Source organism: Halichoerus grypus, chromosome 1, assembly GCF_964656455.1.
Source record: "Halichoerus grypus chromosome 1, mHalGry1.hap1.1, whole genome shotgun sequence".
Classification (NCBI taxonomy): domain Eukaryota; kingdom Metazoa; phylum Chordata; class Mammalia; order Carnivora; family Phocidae; genus Halichoerus; species Halichoerus grypus.
Window position 1 is genome coordinate 48624545 of NC_135712.1, and position 23702 is coordinate 48648246.

The following is a 23702-nucleotide window of genomic DNA, read 5'->3' on the forward strand; positions in this document are numbered from 1 at the left end:
AGAAATTAGATGTAATTCTTGTATTTGCTTCTCCAAAAATGAGGGTTTTTAAAATCCCCTTTGGTTTCTTTCAAGATCTTTTATCTTTGACTTTCTGCAGTTTGAATATGATATACCTGGATGTAGTTGGTTTTTTTTGTGTTTGTTTATCCTACTTGGTATCCTCTTGGCTTCCTAGATGGGTGGTTTGGTATCTGACATTAATTAGGGGATATTTTCAGTCATTATTATTTTAATATTTCTTCCGTTCCTTTCTATCTTTCTGATCCTTTTGGTATTACTGTTGGGGATTGTTGCACCTTTTATAATATTCCCATAGCTCTTAAATACTCTGTTCCCATTTTTTCATTCTTTTTTTCTCTTTGATTTTTAGTTTTGGAAGTTTCCATTGACATATCCTCAAGGTCAGAGATTCTTTGCTCAGTTGTGTCTGGTCTACTAATGAGACTTTCAAAAGTATCCTTTATTTCTGTTACGTTGCTTTTGGTCTCTGACATTTCTTTTAATTTTTTGATTTTTAGTTTTTAAAGACTTTTTAATTTATTTTTATTATTATTGATTTTTTTAAAGGCAATTTCTTTTTCTTTTTTTTTTCTTTTTAAGATTTTATTTATTTGAGAGAGAGAGAGAGCGAGCACAAAGGGAGAGTGAGAGGGAAAAGCAGACTCCCTGCTAAGCAGAGAGCCCTACATGGGGCTCAGTCCCAGGACCTTGAGATCATGACCTGGGCCAAAGACAGACACTTAACCAGCTGAGCCACCTAGGCACCCCTAAAGACTATTTTAAGAAAGATCTTTTATTTTTAAGTGATCTCTACACCCAACATGGGGCTCAAACTCACAACCCTGATATCAAGAGTTGCATGCTCTATACCAGCTGAACCAGCCAGGTGTCCCAAAGATTTTTTTAAGAAAAGTTTTATGTTTAAAGCAAAATTTTTTTTATTATTAAGTTTTTTATTTTAATTCCAGTATAGTTAACATACAGTGATATATTAGTTTCAGGTGTACAATATAGTGATTCAGCAATTCTATACATCATTACTCAGCTTATCATCATAAGTATACTGTTAATCCCTTTCACATATTTCACCCATCCCCACCCACCTTCCTTCTGATATGCTTTATTTTAAACGAGTACCTTCTGTTAAAGTTATTTTTCTTTCAGCAAGAACTTGAAGCATACTTCAGAAGACATGGTTATAAAAGATATATATAAAAGATTCCATCCAAGAAAAATAGAATGCACATTTTCTTCAAGTACACACAGAAGAAGAATACCCTGGTTAAATCACATAAAAAGAGACATAACAAATATTAAAATTTAAGAAGACTGAAATCATACAAAGTATATTTTTTAACCACAGTGGTACAAAACTAAAGATCAACAATAAAATAAAGCTGAAAAATCTACAATGTAAATATTATATATTTAATATGTAAATATTAAGCACCACACTACTGCACAAGCAATTGGCCTAATAAGAAAGGAAATAGCAAATCAAAATATGTCTCAAAACAAAAGGAAAAAACAATATTCCAAAACATATGGGATGCAGCAAAAGCAGATGTTAGACTGAAATTTATGCTATAAGTGTTTGTATTAAGAAAAAAAAGTTGAGGGGCACCTGCGTGGCTCAGTTGGTTAAGTGTCTGCCTTCGGCTCAGGTCATGATCCCAGGGTCCTGGGATTGAGTCCTGTGTCGGGCTCCTGCTCAGTGGGGAGTCTGCTTTTCCCTCTGCCCCTCACCTGACTTGCGCTATCTCTCAAATAAATAAAATCTTAAAAAACAAGGGGGGGGGCACCTGGGTGGCTCAGTTGGTTAGATGTCTACCTTTGGCTTAGGTCATGATCCTGGATTGAGCCCCACGTTGGGCTCTCTGCTCAGCGGGGAGCCTGCTTCTCCCTCTCCCTCTGTCTGCTGCTCCCCCTGCTTGTGCACTTTCTGTCTCTCTCTTTGTCAATATATAAATAAAATCTTAAAAAAAAAAGTAAAAGAATAAAGAGCAAAAAAATTAAAAAAAGAAAAGAAAAAAGTTGAAATAACTTTACACCACAAGGAACTAGAAAAAGAAGAAACTTAGCTGAAATTTAGTAGAGAAGAAAACAACAAAGAAAAATCAGAAACAAATAGAGACCAGAATAAGTAATCACATAACATTTAAAGTAATGACCAGTTTTTTAAAAAAAATATTGGCAATGCTTTAACTACATTAAGAAAAAAAAGGAGACTCAAAAACCAAAATGAGAAATGGAAGAGAAAGCAATACAACAGATAGCCACAGAAATACATAGTGTGATAACAGGTTACTATAAACAATTATATACTAAAAGATCAGATAACTTAGAAAAAAACCCCAGATAATTCCTAAAAACACACAAGTCACCAAGATTGTATCATGAATCTTGAATCCAAGAGGTAGAAAAATCTTCTTAGACCAATAACAAGAATGAAAATTGAATTAGGAATAAAAAATCTCCCAGCACAGAAAAGTCTAAGACCTCATGGTTTCATTGGTGAGTTCTACCAAACATTAAAAAAATAATGACAATCTTTATCAAAATGTTACCAGTAATGGAATAGAAGGAACACATTCAAAATCATTCCATGAGGCCAGTATTACCCTGATACCAAAGCAGAGAAAAACAAGAACAGGGGTGCGGGGTGGCTCCGTCGGTTTGGTGTCTGACTCTTGATCTCAGGTCTCCATCTCAGGATCGTGAGTTCAAGCCCCACAGTGGGCTCTATTATGGGCGTGGAGCCTACTTCAACAACAACAAACAATACGAGAACAAAAAATTCTAATTTTTCCAACGTAAGTATTGCTATTCAGACTGAATTTTCTTTTGACATCTATTTGCATGTTTCTCCACGCCCTTACTTTCAATCTGCAGGTGTCCTTAGGTCTAAAATGAGTCTTTTGTAGGCTTAAAGCAAAATTGACAGGAGATATTTTGTGCTGGTCTCAGCCTCTTGATAACCACTCTTGTTTCTGGACTGGCTCTTGTGATTCTTACTGTGACTGCAAGCAGGAAACTTTGAAAAACAACAAGTTTTATTATTCATAGGTCCTGGAGGGTGTACGGCACACCTGGGGCAACAGAGGTCACGGGCAGAGAAAGGGTGTGGGCCTGGGGTTCTGCGGTTTGGGGGTATCTGAGGACAGGGGCCTGGGGTTTCACAGGTTCACTCTTTATTGGTGAATTTAAAACGTAAGAGTGGGAACTTAAAGCACAGGAAATGGTCAATTATCTAAATCTCCCAAGATCGCTAAAGCAAAGGAGCCTATTGCAGGAGGTGGTGGCCTGGCTCTTTATCTAGTCTTGTGGCTGGCATTGTGGTTTTTTTTTTTTTTTAAGATTTTATTTATTTACTTGACAGAGAGCAAGTGAGAGAGATCACAAGCAGGGGGGACAGCAGGCAGAGGGAGAGGGAGAAGCAGTCTCCACTGAGCAGGGAGCCCGACACAAGGCTTGATCCCGGGACCCTGAGATCATGGCCTGAGCTGAAGGCAGCCGCTTAACTGACTGAGCCGCCCAGGTGCCCCTGGCATTGTGTTTTTCCGAGATAGCTGTCTTTGAAGTGGATACCTCTTTGAAATGCATGTCTTGGCAATCAAGATTGAGGTCAGGCACTTGAATTACAAAAAAGAAAAAACAACTGTCAGGGCTTACACTATAGGAAGATTACAGAGATTTCCCATATACTCTTTGCCCCTTTACATGCTTAGCCTCTCCCATTATTATCATTATTCACCAGAATGGGTACATTTTTTAACCAAGGAAAAGTGTACCTTGACATACTGTGATTACCCAAGGTCCCTAGTGTACCTTAGCGTTCTCTATTGGTGTTGTATATTCTATAGGTTTAGACAAATGTGTAATGATATCTGTCTATCATTATAGTATTATACAGAGTATTTTCTCTCCCTAAAAATCCTCTCTGCTTTGTTTGGCATTTCTTTTTTCTTTTTTTTGGTACGCTTTTTAAATTTCATTTTATTTTATTTTTTTTAAAGATTTTATTTATTTATTTGACAGAGGCACAGCGAGAGAGGGAACACAAGCAGGGGGAGTGGAAGAGGGTGAAACAGGCTTCCCGCTGAGCAGGGCTCCATCCCAGGACCCTGGGATCATGATCTGAGCTGAAGGCAGACGCGTAATGACTGAGCCACCCAGGCGCCCCTAAATTTCATTTTATTTTATCTAAATTCAATTAATTAACATATAGTGTATTATTAGTTTCAGAGGTAGAGTTTAGTGATTCATCAGTTGCATACAACACCCAGTCCTCATTACGTTAAGTGCCCTCCTTAATGCCCATCACCCAGTTACACCATCCCCCCACCCACCTCCCCTCCAGCAACCCTCAGTTTGTTTCCTAGAGTTAAGAGTCTCTTATGTTTGTCTCCTCTGACTTTGTCTTACTTTATTTTTCCCTCCTTTTCTCTATGATCCTCTGTGTTGTTTCTTAAATTACACATATGAATGAAATCATATAATTGTCTTTCTTTGATTGACTTATTTCACTTAACATAATACCCTCTAGTTCCATCCACATCGTTGGAAATAGTAAGATTTCATTTTTTTTTTATGGCTAATATTCTATTGTGTATATATATATATATATTATATATATATATATAATATATATATATATATACACACATCTTTATTTGTTCATCTGTCGGTGGACATCTGGGCTCTTTCCATAGTTTGGCTATTGTGGACATTGTTGCTATAAACATTGGGGTCCGGTGCCCCTTTGGATCACTATGTTTGTATCCTTTGGATAAATACCTAGTAGTGCAATTGCTGGGTGTGGGGTAGCTCTATTTTCAACTTTTTGAGGAACCTCCATACTGTTTTCCAGAGTGGCTGCACCAGCTTGCATTCCCACCAACAGTGTAGGAGGGTTCCCCTTTCTCCACATCCTCGCCAACATCTGTCGTTTCCTGACTTGTTAATTTTAGCCATTCTGACCGGTGTGAGGTGGTATCTCATCGAGGTTTTGATTTATATTTCCCTGATGCCGAGTGATGCTGAGCATTTTTTCATGTGTCTATTGGCCATTTGGATGTCTTCTTTGGAGAAAGTCTGTTCATATCTTCTTTTCATTTCTTGACTGGATTATTTGTTTTTTGGGTGTTGAGTTTGATAAGTTTTTTTTTTTTTTAAAGATTTTATTTATTTATTTGACAGAGACATAGCGAGAGAGGGAACACAAGCAGGGGGAGTGGGAGAGGGAGAAGCAGGCTTCCCACGCAGCAGGGAGCCTGATGTGGGGCTGGATCCCAGGTGCCCCGAGTTTGATAAGTTCTTTATAGAGTCTGGATACTAGCCCTTTATCTGATGACGTTTACAAGTATCTTCTCCCATTCAGTAGGCTGTCTTACGGTTTTGTCGACTGTTTCCTTTGCCATGCAAAATGTTTTTATCTTGATGAAGTCCTAATAGTTCATTTTTGCTTTTGTTTCCCTTGCCTTTGAAGATGTGTCTAGCAAGAAGTTGCTGCAGTTGAGGTCAAAGAGGTTGCTGCTTGTGTTCTCCTCTAGGATTTTGATGGATTCCTGTCTCACATTTAGGTTTTTCATCCATTTTGAGGTTATTTTAGTGTATGGAGTAAGAAAATGGTCCAGTTTCATTCTTCATGTGGCTGTCCAGTTTTCCCAGTACTATCTGTTGAAGATACCGTCTTTTTTATTTTATTTTTTTATTTTTTAAAGATTTTATTTATTTATTTGACAGAGGGAGAGACAGAGAGAGAGAGTACATAAGCAGGGGAACAGTAGAGGGAGAAGAAGAAGCAGACTTCCCACTGGGGAGCAGGAAGCCTGATGCGGGGTTTGATTCCAGGACCCTGGGACCCTGACCTGAGCTGAAAGCAGACGCTTACCTGACTGAGCCACCCAGGCATCCCAAGACTGTCTTTTTTCCATTGGACATTCTTTCCTGCTTTGTTGAAATTAATTGACCATAGAGTTGAGGGTCCATTTCTGGGTTCTCTATTCTTGGCATTTCTTTTTCATTCTTTCTTGGAATTTCCATCTTTCTCCTTACAGTGCCCATCTGTTCTTTCACATTGTCTGCTTTTTCCCTTAGAGGCCTTAGCATATTAATCATAGTTGTTTTAAATTACTGGTCTGATTATTCCAACAACCCTGCCATATCTGAGTCTGGTTCTGATGTTTGATTTGTGTTTTCAAGCTATGTTTTTTGCCTTTTAGTATGTCTTACAGTTTTTTGTTGAAAGCTGAATGTGATATACTGGGTAAAAGGAACTCTGATAAATAAACTTTTAGTTGTGAGGTGTGGGGGAGGTGAAGCATTTTATAGTCGTATGGGTAAGTCTTAGTCCTTTAGTGAGCCCTTGCTACCGGGCTGTGAACTTCAAAAGTGCTTCTCAGTCCTCGCCCTACACTCCTTAAGTTGAATAATTGGTTAGAATGGGCTGGAGCTGGGTATGTCTCCTACCCCAGTTTGGTGAAGTGCTGATAAAACCCCAATAGATTAGGCTCTAGTAAAATAGTTTCTCTTGAGGGCAGACCTTGTTAAGAACAGAATGCTCTGTTGTATTTCCAAATGGTTCCTTTTCTTCTTATTTTGCTGGAAGCATGAGAGTTTTTTCTACTGATATTTACTGTGGGAACCTGATTGAGCTCCTGGAGGTAAAATTCATAGAAGTGTGGAGGATCTTTCTATGACTTTATTCCTCATCTTGATTTCACTGTGTTACAAAAAGATATATCACCCTATAAAAATAGTGAACTCTGATTTTTGAACCAATGTCATCCCAAGTAGTTTTTTTAAAGTTAAACTGAAGCAGAGGTATATTTGGTTGATACAAGGAAATTTATTGTAGCTGTCTGTGGTTTCTGTTTTTGTGTTTTTCTCTTCAGTACTTGGACCATGAGACTGTTTCAGCCACATTCATCGATAGTAGTGGACAGTTTGTTTCCTCCCAGGTGACAGGAATTAGCCGGAATCCTTACTGTGGCTACGAGCATCAGACTCTGTCCAGCCGGGAGCGCATGGAGGAGGACTCCTTGCTGGCTGCCTTACAGCGGCAGGTGCCTGATGTGGGTCCAGTCCCCTTTCTGAAGAGCACTGACCCTTCTTCCAGCTACTTTGTTATCTTGAACTCTGCAGCCTTCTTCAAGGTGGGAAGCCAGCTAGAAGTGCTGGTTCATGTACAGGATTTTCAAAGAAAGCCCAAGAAGTATGGTGGAGACTACCTGCAGGCCAGAATCCACTCCCCAAAGCTGCAGGCAGGGGCTGTGGGCAGAGTGGTAGACTACCAGAATGGGTTTTACAAGGTCTTTTTTACTTTGCTCTGGCCGGGCAAAGTTAAAGTGTCCATATCTCTCGTCCACCCCACTGAAGGGATCAGAGTTCTTCAGCACCTACAGGAAGAGAAACCACACAGGGTCTATTTCAAGAGTCTGTTCCGTTCAGGAAGAATTTCTGAAACCACGGAGTGCAATGTGTGTCTTCCTGGCAGTCTGCCCCTGTGTAACTTTACAGATCTCTACACTGGAGAACCCTGGTTCTGCTTCAAACCAAAGAAGCTCCCTTGCAGTAGTAGAATTAACCATTTCAAAGGTGGATACCTGAAGGGCCTTCTAACGGCTGCAGAGAACGCTTTCTTCCAGAGGTACGTGCTTCTTGTTCAAGGGGGTATTTTAAGGGTCCTTTTCTACTGTTTTTTGTCCCAATTAGGAGACACCGTCCCATTTAGGAGACTTCCTTGTTTTGGTTATTTGCTTCATATATCTCTCTGAAGTTGGCCCAATTTGGGAGAGGTAGTGAATAAGAAAATAAATATTTATATTCTGTGAATAGTTTTTATTTATTTATTTTTCATTTTTTAGGTTCTTTTTATTTTTAAGTAATCTCTACACCGAATGTGGGGCTCGAACCCATAACCCAGAGATCAAGTTGCATGCTCCACTGACTAAGCCAGCCAGGTGCCTCCTTGTGAATAGTTTTTAAAAAGTGAAGCTAAGAGCTTATTCCAGTTCAAATTAAAGACCTTTTGCCCTTATGTTTTACTTTAGAACTACAGAGCATATCTATAGCTATGTAAGAAAGATCACTTATTCACAGAACAGATCAAAAAATCATCTAAGAACTAGAGGTCTTGTAGTCAGGCCAGTGGTTTAGCTTCATGTCTAATAAAATAAAAAAAAAATTTAAGTGGCATATTATCAGTTATTAAAATCATATAAACATGTATTGATAGAAAAAAGACTATGGCTATGACAACATTGCTGGGTGGATTTAATGATGAACACGGGAGGCCAGGAATACCACAGCAAACTATATTTTTTAAATTAATAGTTGTTGAAATTTTTGCTTTGCTGTGCACAAATTTCTGTTTTTGAATGTAAGTGTAAAACTTTTTCAGCATAATGATCAAGATATGGAATAGTGTGCAGAATAGAATGTATGGGATCAGTTCGAATTAAAATGTTTTCGTCAACATCCCATGTAGTTCTGAAGTAAAATAGCATGCCTAAGGAAAAAAAGTTAGAAAGCCGTATGGTCAAGAAGTCCAATTATTTGGAAGAATGTAAAAGTGTCTTTTATTTTTTAATGAAATAAATAACTTAAAAAATACTCGCTGGTAGAGAGGTAGTTTTGAGCACATCTAGGCAACCCCCCAAAATTTTATGTTTTATGTCCACTCATTCCTCAATGGGGGAAAAGTGCCTACCATCAGGTATGTAGTCTACAGAAGCTTCTACAATAAAGCCCTTTGATTTTTCACTTCTCCTGGAGTCAGCTTTTGGTCCTACCAGTTTTAAATACACATTTGGTGGACTCATGCCATGCTGTTAGAGGGCCGGCAGAGGGAGCACTACTCAAAGTATTTACTGTACTGTTCTTCAGTATAACAAAAAACTCAGTACACAAGGACTTTAGCTTTAGTTTTATCCTGGGTTCGATCTCAGACAAGCTATTTATCAGTGACGGTGAGCAGATTATTTCAGTTCTGTGTACTTTTTGCCAATGTGTGAAGACTGCTCAGTTACTCCCCTTTTAGAGTTGTGTTGTCAGTCCGCTTAGTGGCTTAGCAAAAAAAGAGGAAGCATAGCTTGTAACTTATTGAAATTCCATGTGGAAAAAAAGTGGGAAAAGGGCTAGAGAATTTGTAAAATTTAAGAATATTCCTGACACCAAATTACCATTAAAACCAGAAAACACCTATGAATCGCGAAGGATGAAACAATGTATGTCCCTGTCCTTACTTGCATATCCTGGGTAAGGCTGGCTGATGGCATTTTGCAGTAGAATCACTTTGTAGTAGTAGAATCATTAAGAAACTCCACTTACCTGGAAGTTTGCTGGGAAAATAGTGTTTGAGGTGGCATTTTTGGAAACCAAACATTTGATAGTCCTGATACTGATTTTATTTTTTGCATTATTTTCTCTGTTAAAATTCTGACATTTTGCACCAGCTAACTGAAAAGAAAAAGCAAAGATTGAAAGTGATCTTTTGAGGTGTCCTTGAGTGTACCGTTTTAAGTTCATGGCCTGCATATGTTAAGCTGATACCCATTTTTACCCTTTTCCCTTGGTGGCTCATAACATTGCTTAATTCAGGAAGGATTAAGAAACAGCCTTGGTCTTTTGTTCCCTAAATTACAGTTGGACAATTAAAGTGATCTAATCTTTAGTTCTTTACTCCTAATGAAAAAAAAAATGTTGGTTTTAGAAAGAACAACAGTACTTTGCTTAAAAGATCCTATTAATATAAAGGAAGGCCTTTTTTTTTTTTTTTTAAAGATTTTATTTATTTGTTTGACAGAGAGAGACACAGTGAGAGAGGGAACACAAGCAGGGGGAGTGGGAGAGGGAGAAGCAGGCCTCTCGCGGAGCAGGGAGCCCGATGTGGGACTCGATCCCAGGACCCTGGGATCGTGACCTGAGCCGAAGGCAGACGCTTAACGACTGAGCCACCCAGGCGCCCCAAAAGAAGGCCTTTTAAAAGAGTGAGCTTCTCACATGAAAAGCTTCCCATGTATTTTTAGCATAATTTAATATTTTTTCTTTCTAACTTTGTGTTTAAAAAAACCTTTCAAATCATTAGAAACACTGCAAGAATAATAAAAATGAAATAAAAATGAACAAAAATGAAATGAGTAAGTCTTTTAGATTTACCATTGTTACTGTTTTGCTACATTTGCTTTCTCTCTGTATGTGTGTTTATATATGTGTATGTCTATGTGTAATTCCTCCCCCCTGACCATTGGAGATTAAGTTGCAGACATCATGGTGTTGCACCCCATGAGTATGCATCTCCTAGCACATGGACTTTCTCCAGTATGTAACCAGAGTATATTTACCACACTGGGGGCATTTATCACTGATGCAATACTGTTATTTAATACACAGTCCATACTCAAGTTTCTCCAGTTGTCCGAGTAATGTCCCTTATGGCTGTCTTTTTTATTTTATAAAGATATATTAATTTGAGAGAGAGAGAGAGAGAGAGAGTGAGAGCACGAAGCAGACAGAGAGGGAGAGAGAATCTTAAGCAGACTCCACACTCACACGGGGCTCAATCCCACCACCCTGAGCAAAAACCAAGAGTTAGAAACGCTCAACCGACTGCGCCACCGAGGCACCCCTGTTTATTTTTTTAAAAGATTTACTTATTTATTTTAGTTTATTTTAACTAATCTAACCTATGACACACACAGTGTGTTTAGTTACCTCTTTAATCTCTTTTAATTTGGAAGAGGTTTCTAGCTTGTTTTTTACAATATTAAGAATTTGTGTCGGGCTCCTCGCTCAGCAGAGTCTGTTTGTCCCTCTCCCTCCCCCTCTGCCTCTCCGCTGCTCATGCTTTCTCTCTCTCTCTTTCTCTCAAATAAATAAGCAAATAAATAAAGTATTTAAAAAAAAGTGTTTTAAAAAAAGAATTCTGATGTCACCATTTTGTAGGATGTCCCTTGGTTTGGATTTGCTGCTTTATTGTTTTTCCATGACCAAATTGAGGTTAAACATTTTTACAGGAAAATTACAAAGGGGAAATTTTCTTCTTTTCTTTACCTCAAGGCTCTCTCATGAAAGTGGTTTATTTATGCTGTTTTAGAAGTCGTGTCCTCTCTTAAATGCCACTTATTTAAGCTATTTTCTAATGTAGTGTCTGATACTGTTGAGCCTTGAAAACCATGGGCATGGAGGGCGCCAACCACTTGCAGAGTCTGTCCGAAATCTGCTCTCACTTCTGACTCCCCAAAAACTGAACTATTAATATTGTGCTGTTGACCGGAACCCTTACAGTTAATTAACACATATTTTGTATGCTACATATGTTATGTACTGTATTCTTATAGTAAAATAAGCTAGAGAAAAGAAAATCATAAGGAACAGAAAATACATTTACAGTACTGTACTGTATTGAAAAAAATCCATGCACAAATGGACCTGCATAGTTCAAACCCATGTTGTTCAAGGATCAACTGTACTGCCTTCCTACTTTCTTTTTTTATTTCTCTCCCCCATTAGACTAGCAGTTCCATGAAGGAGATGCTGTGTGTTTGTATACTGTTAGATCCCTGACATCTAGGACAGTGCCAGGCACATAGTAGAAGCTTAAGAATTATTACTATTTTTTTTTTTTTTTAAGATTTAATTATTTGAGCGAGAGGGAAAGAGAGAGAGTGACCATGTTGGGTAGGAGGGGCAGAGGGAGAGGGAGAGAGAATCTTAAGCAGGCTCCGCGCTGAGCAGGGAGCTTGACTTGGGGCTCAATCTCATGACCCTGAGATCATGACCTGAGCTAAAACTGGTCCAAGACTGGTCTACCCAGGTGCCCCAAGAATTATTTATTTTCTTTTATTTTAATTCCAGGGAGCCTGGGTGGCTCGGTTGGTTAGGCGTCTGCCCTTTGGCTTAGGTCATGATCTCAGGGTCCTGGGATCGAGCCCCGCATCGGGCTCCCTGCTCAGTGGGGAGTCTGCTTCTCCATCTCCCTCTGCCTGCAGCTCCCTCTGCTTGTGCTCTCTCTCTCTGTCAAATAAATAAGATTAAAAAGAATTTGGGGGCACCTGGGTGGCTCAGATGGTTAAGCGTCTGCTTTCGGCTCAGGTCATGATCCCAGGGTCCTGGGATTGAGCCCCGCATCGGGCTCCCTGCTTGGTGGGGAACCTGCTTCTCCCTCTCCCTCTACTGTTCCCCCTGCTTGTGCTCTCTCGCTCTCTCTATCAAATAAATAAATAGAATCTTAAAAAAAAAAAAAAAGAATCTGGAAAGTTAGCATTTTATTTTGTTTTTGGTCTAAGCGTGGGAGGTAATTATTATAACCCAGTTTCTGGAATAGTTATAGCAAGTTTTCAGTACTTTCCCCTTGGACTCCACTCTCCCCCACTTTTTCACACAGCTCTCCATCAAATATTTTCCAAGCATGGACTCTAGTCCAGGGTCTGTGCTAAGTGCTGAAGACGAAAGGTGAGGGAGACACAGTTTGTGTCTTTGAGGAGTGTATGTTTTAGAAGGAGGCACTTCAGAGCCATAGTAATGATGAACAAAGTACTACAAGAGCTCATATCTGGGGACAAGTATCTTCAGTAGGGACTCCTCTCTGCTCTGGGCAAGGCCTGAGGAATCTGACATGTGACTTAATTCTACATGGATTTGTAGCTTGAAAATTAGATAGTGACATTCTCATCAGTGTGAGCCATTTTCTGAGTCCAAGGGGATTAAGTAATTCAGCCCAGAATTTGTCATTTTGGAGCTTATACTCTCAGTTCCAAGCAGTGAAAAATTAAAAACCTATTTAATTTTTATGCTTTATATATCTATATAACCTTATTATAAGAGACCTAGTTTATTAATTAATTGTGTTGATTAACATAAGGATATTTCATCTTAGGGTTCTGTGACATCATACCTGTTTTTTTATTTGCAAATGAAGATACATATTAGAAAATAAATGTTCTTGAATCTAAGCTTGTACTCTTTTTATTCCTTCTAAAGTGGTGTTAATATCAAAATGCCAATCAACTCCAGTGGACCTGATTGGGTGACTGTGATTCCCAGGAGAATAAAAGGTAAAAAGGAATGAGCTTGATGGTTTGTTGTTTTTCTTGCTAAATGGGTGAGGCTCTGTGGTTTCACTAATGTTATAAAAACTTTTTTCCTCCTTTTAATGTGCCATGGACATTAAATTAATATGTCATGGACATACTTCTGGGCACAACTGAAAATACTAAAAGAGCTTTTTGATTAAAATAAATCAGACCTTATGTGCATAATCTTGGGCTTTGCTATTTAGACTCATGTAAAAGTCGTCTTCCTCCTCCTGTCTCCTCTCTGGTTGGCTCCTTAGGAGCCTTCAGTGCTGTACCATCCAGTATGGTAGCTCCTAGCCACATGTGGCTATTTAAGTTAATTAAAATTAAAGTGTAAAATGTAGTTAAGTCACATACCCTCAGGGGCCACGTGTAGCTAGTTGCTGCCATGTCGGACAGTATTTTATATAAAATGTATCCATTATTGCAGTTCTGTCAGATATTGGTGCTCTAGCGATCCTCAAGAAATGTGTGTAAAGTTGTCATAGAAATTTTTGAAATCCGAAGCATTGGGTTAGTGAATGGCAGTTTTCTCAAAGTGTGATCTCTGCATTAGCAGCATCGGCCTTAGCGGGGACTTGCTGGAATTGCAGATTCTTGAGTCTTATCTCAGGCTACTGAATCAGACACTCTGGGGTGTGGGGCCCAGCAATCTGTGTTTCAACAAACCTTCTAGGCGATTTTGATCCATTGGTATAGGATATCGTTAAAAGTAAGACAACGAAATTCTGAAGAGTAAATGTATACGTTCTGTTTTTGCAGAATAGATGTAAATAGCTATGGTGACTTTTAGGAAGAAAGGATGAATATTATTAAGGAAGCTTATGCAGATGGCAGGCAAGGTCCTTTTAGCTATTGAAAGCATGGATGTATAGTCTCCCACACAGGTACTGCAAACACAGATGCCATGAGGCCTAGGTATATTATACCTATGAGTGTAGTCAGGGTGGGTGTTAGTCACAGGCATGCCTTGTGTGATTGATGGGGAGGGAACTGGAGAGCAAGGACAGCCTCTCTGCGGTTCCTTCTGCTTTGTTGCTGTGCAGAAATGTAGACACAGCGTGGCCAGATCTATAGGGTTTTTTTTCCATGAAAAAAAATCAGAAGTCTTAATCTTTAATCTTTAAATGTAGTATCTCCAGATTTCAAAACATTGGCATCCAATTGAAAACCTTTAAAATATTTTGTGGGCTACATAAAATTTGTCTGTGGCCCAGTGGCAGCCAGGACACTGCGAGCCTGGATCTCTGGTCCCTGCCATCATGTGTCACAAGAAATCCCAATCTTTTCCTAACGAAAGGCTGTATTTGATTTACTTAAAGCCAGTGAGTTACTCATTTTAAAGGATTCATATATGAAACATCATTAATGGAAATACTTTTATTTGCCTGGGCCCCCCCCTCCATATTATCCCCCACAGTTCTGCACTCCTCACACTCTTTCATGTCTGACCCTGTCCCACTACCCTTCTCTGCCGCAGTCCCAGCCTTCTGGCTTGCCTGCCTTGTCCCTGGGTATCTAGTGGGATCGTCAGTGGGTGGAGCTTTGGATGGTTTACCTGCTCCTGACAGGCCTTGGTGTTAACCAAGAAGTGGTTGTGGGTTTGTGATATACTGTTCTGTTTAGAGAGAAGACAGATTTAGTAACCAGTGAGACTTTTGATGGATTTTTATTTTTTATTCATTTATTTTAAAGAGTTTATTTATTTGAGAGAGAGAATGAGTGTGGGGAGGGGCAGAGGGAGAGAGACAGGCAAACTTCTCGCTGAGCAGGGAGCCCCTTTTCTGGGCTGGATCCCAGGACCCTGAGATCATGACCTGAACCGAAGTCAGTCGCTTAACTCATTGAGCCACCCAGGCTCCGCTTGATGGATTTTTTTTGTTTTTAGAAAGGAAATCTTCTTTTTTAAAAAATATTTTATTTATTTATTTGTCAGAGAGAGGTAGAGAGCACAAGCAGGGGGAGTGGCAGATAGAGGGAGAAGCAGGCTCCCTGCTGAGCAGGGAGCCTGATCCTGGGACCCTGGGATCATGACCTGAGCCGAAGGCAGACGCTTAACTGAGCCACCTAGGCGTCCCATCCCCTTGATAGATTTTTAGAGGAAGAAATGAACCATGAATCAGTAGGAGCAGAATAGCCTGGCTTTGAGAAGACCGTCTCAAACAGGTACTTAATTGGAAAGAAAAGAGAAGGGCAATTGCTTTAAGAATATCAGAGACCCAGTTTAGGAGAACTTCACTGCAGTTCACACTAGTGACCAGCAGGGTGCACTCAAAGACCCTAAACCATGGGCTCACATTCTTCTCTTCCTCCCTCCCTATCTTCCTCCCTTCGTTCCTTCCTTCCTCTTTTTTAACACTTTGTTTTCAGATAATTTTAGACTTACATATGAGTTACAGAAATAGTACAAAGTTCCTGTATAGCCTACACCCAGCTTCCCCTTACGCTGACATCTTATATAACCACATAATACTTTCAAAACTAAGATTTTAACATCAGTATAATATTATTAACTACACTGTAGAGTTTATTTGGATTTCATCAGTTTTTCCACTCATGTTCTTTTTCTGTTCTTGAATCCAGTGCAGGATCCCACGTTGCATTTAGTCACCGTGTTTTCTTAGTCTTCCCTCTATGACATTATCTTCCATGACTTTTAAACTTTGAAGAGCGTTGGTCAGATATTTTTTAGAATGCTTCTAACTTTGGATTTGTCTAATGTTTTCTGATGATTGGAATGAGGTCATGCATTTTTGGAAGAATAGCAAACGGGAACATGATGTTGATATGTATTGTTAATGATGTTAACTTTGATCGCTTGGTTCAAGTGGTGTCTGTCAGGGTTCTCTTCTCTTTATATTTATTCTGTATTCTGGACAGATAACTTTGAGACTGTGGTAGGCTGAATAATGGCCCCCAAAGATATCCAAATCTTAATCCCTCAAACTTGTGAATGTTGTTGTATATGGATGGCAAAGGAAACTTTGTATATGTGATTAAGTTAAGGGTCTAGAGACGGGGAGAGATTATCTGGGTAATCTGAGTGGGCCCTAAATGCAACCACAAGTGTCCTTTTTAAGAGGGAGGCAGGGGGAGATTTCATACAGAAGCAGAAGGCAGTATGACAACGGAAGCAGAGAGAGACTTGAAGATGCCGTGCTGCTGGCTTAACACGTGGAGAAAGGGGCCATGAGCCAGAGGACACAGCTCTAGAAGAGGCGAGGAGACACATTGTTTCCTAGCTCCTCCTGAGAGAGTATGGCCTTCCTGATACCTTGGTTTTCGCCCAGTGATACTGAATTTGGACTTCTAGCCTCCAAAACTGTAAGAGAATAAATCTGTGTTGTTTTAAGCCACCAAATATGTGGTAACTTGTTATAGTAGCCACAGGAAACTACTCTCCAGATGTCTCTATATTAAAACAGGATGTAAACATCCTGTTTCTGCTTACACTTTCACCCACTCATTTTTGCATTCATTAGTAGATCTTGCCAGCAGCAATTATTTCTGTGGCATGTAATTCTGATTTTTTAATCTCTCATTCCTAAGACATTTATTAATTGGAATTTTTCTGTAAGGAAGAGTTGTCCCTTTTTTCCTATTTAATTGTGTCATTATAGGCTTATGACTCATGATTGTTTATTTCATTCTTTGGGTTATTACCCAATTCAGTTGTTATTTATTTTGTTGCTGTAAGTGCTCCAGTTTTGGGAATTGGGAATTTTTTCGGTTTGGCTCCTGTGCCCCTTTGACATGCTGTCATCCTTTTTTTTCTTTTTTTTTCTGTAAGCACTTCCTTACTTTCTAGCACCACAAGATATTTCAGGCCCATCTTGTATTTTCTTTGCCCTGGCCTTGGAAGGGTTTATAGTCTTTCCACTTTTATTATTTTAGTTATGAATCCTGTTTTTTGAAGGTTTTATTTTTCTCTATCAGTTTTTTGTATGTATTAGTTAACTGATTTTCCTACAAGTTAAAATTATTCTAAGATGCATATTTAGTCTGCTGAATTGTTTGAGATTACCTGTCTACCCCCAAGCATGGGTATAATTCCAGTCAAAAACAAGGAATCACAGGGACAAGATCTGGTTTCTGACAGGCTTTCCCAGTGTCAGAATTGCTGCTGACTTTTCATTAGCACCTGTACTGTGGTCCCGAGACCACCACAGCCTAATAGAAGCCTTGATGGCTTCTAACCTCACCAACGACTAAACTAGAGCTCATGTTTTTAGGAGAGCTTCCTGAGAGTTTGGGATAAAACTAGATCTAATAGCAATAGAATAAACATTAACATCTTTGTAGCCCTTTGCTATTTTCTTTATCTTTTGAGGTGTATCTTACATACCAACAAGTGCATGGATTGTAAATATATAGTACAATGGAAATTTACATTTATATCTGTCTTTGTAGCTGCAGTAGGTCAATTCTAAGATGACTCCCAGTGACCCATGCCCATATATAATTCTTTTTCTCTTGAGTGTGGGAAGGACCTGCAAATATGATGGGATATCACTCCCATGATTTGATTATGTAACAAAGTTGACTCCTAAAAAGTATACTATCTTGGGTAAATCTGACCTAACTGGATAAACCCTCAACAGGAACCAGGTTCTTTTTGAAGAGATTCAAAGTGTGAGAAGGCTTTCATGTGAGGGAGATTCTTTGTTGCTGGCTTTAAAGATGAAGGAGGCCATGTGGCAAGAAATGTAGGCAGGTTCTAGGAACTGAAGGGCATTCCCTGTCTGACAACCACCAAGGAAACAAGAAACTCAGTCTTATAACCACAAGGAACTGAATCTGGCCAACAATTTGAATGAGCCTGGAAGCAGACTTCTCTCGTCTTTGGAAAGGAACACAACCCTGCTGACAACCTGATTTCAACCTTTGAGACTCTGAGAATCCTGCTATGCCATGCCCTGGACTCTTGACAGACAGAGCTCTGTGATAATAAATGTCCCTTGTTTTTAAGCCACTTAAGTTTGTGGTGGTTTGTCACACAGCAATAGAAAATGAATAAAGTGTAACTACCACCCACATGAAGATATAGAATGTTTAGAACATAGAGAATATTTGCAGCATTCCAGTGTTGCCCTTTATATTAAAAATGATTAATACTACTAATACTACTATAGTATTGGACTTTCACAATAGCTCTTCAAAATAACTCATAATTTATCCGTTTTGTAGATAATGAAACCAAGTTCCAGAGACTCATTCAGTCATCATTTTGACATCTGCTCTGTGTCTGATGCTAGACCAGACTCTGAGAATACAGGGGATGAATAAGATGAGAGTTTAAGTGATTTCTGGTGTCTCCTATTGGAGAGGTGGAGCCAGACATAAACCAGAGCCTCTGACTCAGGTCTAGCCCCTTTTCTGCTATCTCTTCCCATGCTTGGGAGGTGTGGTGGAGGACGTCTTGCTGTTCGGGTTTGTCTGCAGTAGTGGAATCCATCAACTCTCTAAAATCTAAATCCATCCAAATGATGGAGTGAATGATGAAATAGTGTTGGATGTTGCTTGGTGAAAATCAGAGTGGTGCCGTTATGGATGAGACATCACTCTGATGTTGATGTGGTAGTGCAACAAATTGGACAAAGCTGTTTTTTTTTTTTTTAAAAGATTTTATTTATTTATTTGATAGAGAGAGAGTACAAGCAGGGGGAAGCAGCAGGGAGAGGGAGAAGCAGGCTCTCCGCCGAGCAGGGAGCCCGATGCGGGGCTCGATCCCAGGACCCTGGGATTGTGACCTGAGCCGAAGGCAGACGCTTAACTGACTGAGCCACCCAGGTGCTCCGGACAAAGCTATTTTAAAGACAAGGACTTTCCAGTTGTTGGAAAAAATACTTCATAGAGAATACATTTTATTTGGTTAACTTAGAAAATCAAAGGGCTCATATCCTACATATAAAATCCAACTAACTGATACCATTTGGGGGTAGGAAGCCCACTCCCACAACTGCATCAGTAGTGTAAGGTTGTGCCTTTGTAGACAGACTACCTTTACCACTAGCCGTCCCTAGAACCCTGGGAAACTTTGGCAAGTCACTGTGTGACATACTTTCTTCACCTTTAAAAGATATTTAGACTAGCCATTATCTGAGGTCCCTTTCAACATTCTTTGAATCTATAGGTATTTCTACCTATACCTATTTTTAGCTTACCTCTGTAAAATGCTTAGCTTTTAGGGGATTAAAGTATAAAGAAAAAAAAATTAAATTCCCAAGATTTTCTAGGGGGCACTCAAGAGACTCAAACTCAAGCCATGGTAATGACTGTGTAGCCAGGACCTTCTCATAGGCCCAGCCCTTGACAGGGTCTCCCTAAACAGCTCCACACATGCTGTCCTCATTTCTTATCTCCCTGAGATGGTACCCAAGTGTTCCTGTGTGTTCCCCAATGCAAGAAATTGTTTGATTCTTTTTCTTCTCCGTCTTGTCTTGTTTTTCCTCTCATGAACTATATACTCCCCTTTGGCCTGCCTTGTACTTTTCTGTTCTATGATAATTCCATGCCATAAAATTAAGGGACATGTGCACTAACATGCACTCACACACACCTCCCACCCTTAATTCACACTGTATCTCTGATCCAGCTCTTTCTGGATAGTATAGGGAAATTTTTTTCTCTGCATTTTTCTCCCTCATTTTGTTCCATTTGTGGCCCAAATAGCCCTCATTTTGGCTAATGAATGACATGGGATGACACCCTTTGGAAGAAAATATAAACTATGGGTTTTAAAGAGAAGCTAACACATTTTAGAGAAGCAGGGACCTTACTTGCAAGTTATCGAAACTATCCCTTCTGATTTTGCATAAAGATCTTCTTACCTGCCTTTATAACCACCTCCAGGAAAACTTCTTCCTTCACCATCAGTATTTAAGATAACTGTAAAATTAAGTAATAACTCATTTTTGTTTTAAAATTACCTTTTATTCCACATGCATAGTATATTAGGGTTATTTATTCAGTTTTAGAGACTTTCATATCTTATGTGAAAATTCCGAGGTTAAAGAAATGCTGACTTTGAAACAACTTCAGACTCCTTAAAGTCTTATTAAAATAGGAAATGTGTTGGGGACGCCTGGGTGGCTCAGATGGTTAAGTGTCTGCCTTCGGCTCAGGTCATGATCCCAGGGTCCTGGGATGGAGCCCCGCATCGGGCTCCTTGCTCGCGCGCTCTCTCAAATGAATATATAAAATCTTAAAAAAAAAAAAAAAAAAGGAAACATGTTTGTCTCAGCTGACCATAAGAGGGCAATGTAGGTACGTGCATTTCACTTTAAAATTATGCCCTGTTCTCTAGTGCTGCATGTGTAAAGAATTAATGTCAGGTTCAGTAATTGATTTGCTTTGCTTGACTTAACTCTGGTAGTAAATATAATTAACATTTGAATGGAAGTGGTAATTGTTTCCTGTGTGATATATACTTTTCTTTATAACATGTATTTGACACAGAATAGCCAAGTCTCCTGAATTAACCGTGGTAAAAATTGTAACTTCACAATCACTTTTAATTCCCAGTCTAGTAAATGTTTTCTTTGTGCCCCAGGTATCTGCTCTAGGGCTCTCTGCCTGTGTAATCTTGACGTGCTGGTGTAATGAGGGAGCTTTGGGCAGGGTGTGGTAACACAGTAAAGCCACACTTGGTAACACGTGGAGAAATTGTTTTTGAATAAGCCAGATAAATATCCCCCCCCATTTTTTCTTTGACAATCACTTTTTCCAAGTACAGTTTTTCTTTCTTTCTTTCTTTTTTCCAAGTAAAGTTTTAAAAAATGCTGTTTACCTTTCTGCTTAGGCCCTGAACCTTCAAAGAATTAGCAGATGCCTAAGTTAAAAGATGAAATATGCACTATCTGTCAAATAGGGCATCTTCTTTGAAGAGAATAAAACCAAAATAATTTTGAGTAATAAGAATAATATCAAGATGATAAACTGAAATTAGTCACAAATACGGGACTCAAATTTAAATTGCTGAGTCATATAAGCATTTGGATTTCGAATTGTGGTTTAACAGGTGAGACTATAGAATTACTGGATTATGATCCAGGTTTGAGCCTTGGGGTGTGTAAGGAAGTGATATAAAATAGTTGGTGGTTTTTAAAGATTGTAGATTCAAAATGAATAAGTGTACTCCTTCAGGAAAAAAGCCAAAAAGAAAACAGCTGCCATCTACAACAATCTGCTTTTGAGAGATGAGGTAGCACAGTGGTTAGAGCATGGGCGTTGGGACTCACCCGCCTGGATCAGGTCCTGGCTTTGCCACTGACTAGCTCTGGGTCTAGGTCAAGTTGCTTAACTGTTCTGAAAGGTAGGGGTAACAACAGGACCTACCTTAAAGGGTTCCCATTAGCATCATATGAGATAATATGTTTAATTGCAGAGTAAGCTCACAAGAAATATTCGCCATCCCTGTCTGTTTTGAAGCATGTAAAATGTGTTGTTTCTACAGAAGCATTTTTCAAGGGAGGTGTTAGGGCAGAAGGAACGTGCTCTGGTGCTTGTGTCCTCACGTGTAGCTAGGCTGCAGCCATGAGTACACACTGCTGCTGCGTTTTATTTTTATTTTATTTTATTTTTTAAAGATTTTATTTATTTGTCAGAGAGAGAGAGAGCACAAGTAGGGGGAGTGGCAGGCAGAGGGAGAAGCAGGCTTCCCGCCGAGCAGGGAGCCCGATGCGCAGCTTGATCCCAGGACCCTGGGACCATGACCCGAGCCGAAGGCAGATGCTGCACCGAGGTGCCCCTGCTGCATTTTAAATACTGTTCATTGTGCAAAAAGACCTTCTGAGCCTTCTGTGTTGTGGGGAATAATTCTTTAGAGTGTGTGTATTTGGTTTGTTCTCTGTATTAAGTGGTGGTTTTCTGAATTCATATTTGATTATAGGACCCATAGGTTAAAACTTCCCTTTTAATAGGCTGAGCAGGGGCGCCTAGGTGGCGCAGTCGTTAAGCGTCTGCCTTCAGCTCAGGTCATGATCCCAGGGTCCTGGGATCAAGCCCCCCCGTCAGGCTCCCTGCTCAGTGGGAAGCCTGCTTCTCCCTCTCCCCCTCCCCCTGCTTGTGTTCCTGCTCTCGCTGTGTCTCTGTCAAATAAATAAATAAAATCTTAAAAAAAAAATAAAAGGCTGAGCAACAGTGGACTGATTTTACTATACATGTCAAATATGAATTTAAGGTGTTACTTACCTCATAGGCCTTTGTATGAGAAATTTATTCTGGAATAATACTGGACAATACTTATATCTACACATTTCCATGGTTATTTGCCTGCTTTTATTTTTGACTTTGATAAAAAACATGCATAATCAGAGGGGAGTGCTCAAAGTCCCCTTTTCCCTTTCTGTCCACCAATACCCTCACACACGTTTCAGATCTTCCTATTTTTGTGCAAAGGAGAACCTTTTGTAGCAAGGGGAAAGTCTGGGATTTCTCTGAGATGTGATGGCAGGAAATGTTACCCGTATACCAGCAGGCTAACAAATACAGGGGCATAACTTTGTTTCTTAGAGCATTTTCCATGTATGGTTTGTTGGAGGAGACTTTCAGAATATCTTATTTTTTCCTTTTCCTTTTCAGAAACGAACAATCTAGAACTATCTCAAGGCTCAGGAACTTTTCCTTCTGGGTATTATTACAAAGACCAGTGGAGGCCCAGAAAGTTTAAGATGCGCCAGTTTAATGACCCCGACAATATCACAGAATGCTTACAAAGAAAAGTGGTGTATTTATTTGGTGACTCAACAATCAGGCAGTGGTTTGAATACCTTACTACGTTTGTTCCAGGTTGGTACTTTGTATTTTATTTTATAACTCTTTTCCACATGGACCAAACCAGCTTTCTTCACTCCAGTGCCTGAAGAAGGGCATCGGCCAAGGAAGTAGTTATTTCTCTGTGGGACTGAAGAGGTATCCTAACCCTGGAGAGCTGTGTGATGGTTTCTGATCCATGGTGGGGTTGACGTATTGATGGAAGCACTGTGTTCTTGTTGAAGTTTCGTACCATGGATTAGCTGTGCGATCTTGGACATGTCATTGTTATCAGGCCTTCATTTCTCCATGTGTGCAATGAGGCAGCTGGATGGTATCACCTTACAGCAGTCCTTTACTTCTGATATTCTGGGCTCTAAAATAGAGGGGGACATTTCCAATTGTTTCTCTCCTAATTCTGTTTGGTCAGACTCCAAGTTTATAATAGATTTAACTGGAAGGAAGCAGCCAAACTGTGGTCCACTTTAATGCATCCATTCAGCAAAGCCTTCCCAGCGTCATCCGTTGGGCATTCCATTGGTATGATTTTGAGATGAGCTGGCTCCTACAGAGAGAGTCTTGGTAAGTCCCAGCATTCCTAGCTTCTGATTTCACTGCTGGGCTCTGGGGTGCTATCCAGACTCAGAATAAAGCCCCACTCACTGGAGGGCCATCCCTTATTCAAGGGCCTTTTCCTCTTTGTGGAAGGTATGTAGGCCGGATGAGGAGGGATGAATCCCAGGTAACAGTACTAAAGACCCTGCTTTCAATTTAGAGAGCTGATAAGTAATTCTGTGGGAACTCTTTCTGAGGGCTGTGTATGGGCAGGGTTTTCCATAAAGCACAGTCCCATAGTTTGTTCTGAGC

The 23702-nt window shown here is 39.7% G+C and overlaps 1 protein-coding gene across 9 annotated transcripts in view; it reads left to right on the forward strand.

Annotated features, from left to right (window-relative positions):
• NXPE3 (neurexophilin and PC-esterase domain family member 3) overlaps positions 1-23702 on the forward strand; it is a 47815-nt gene that overhangs the window by 21302 nt on the left and 2811 nt on the right. For all 9 annotated transcript variants that reach the window (XM_036114272.2, XM_036114275.2, XM_036114276.2 and 6 more), the window contains 3 exons: positions 6900-7654; positions 12988-13061; positions 22665-22871. In XM_036114272.2, coding sequence (XP_035970165.1) covers positions 6900-7654; positions 12988-13061; positions 22665-22871 — 1036 coding nt within the window. The remainder of the gene's footprint in view (positions 1-6899; positions 7655-12987; positions 13062-22664; positions 22872-23702) is intronic.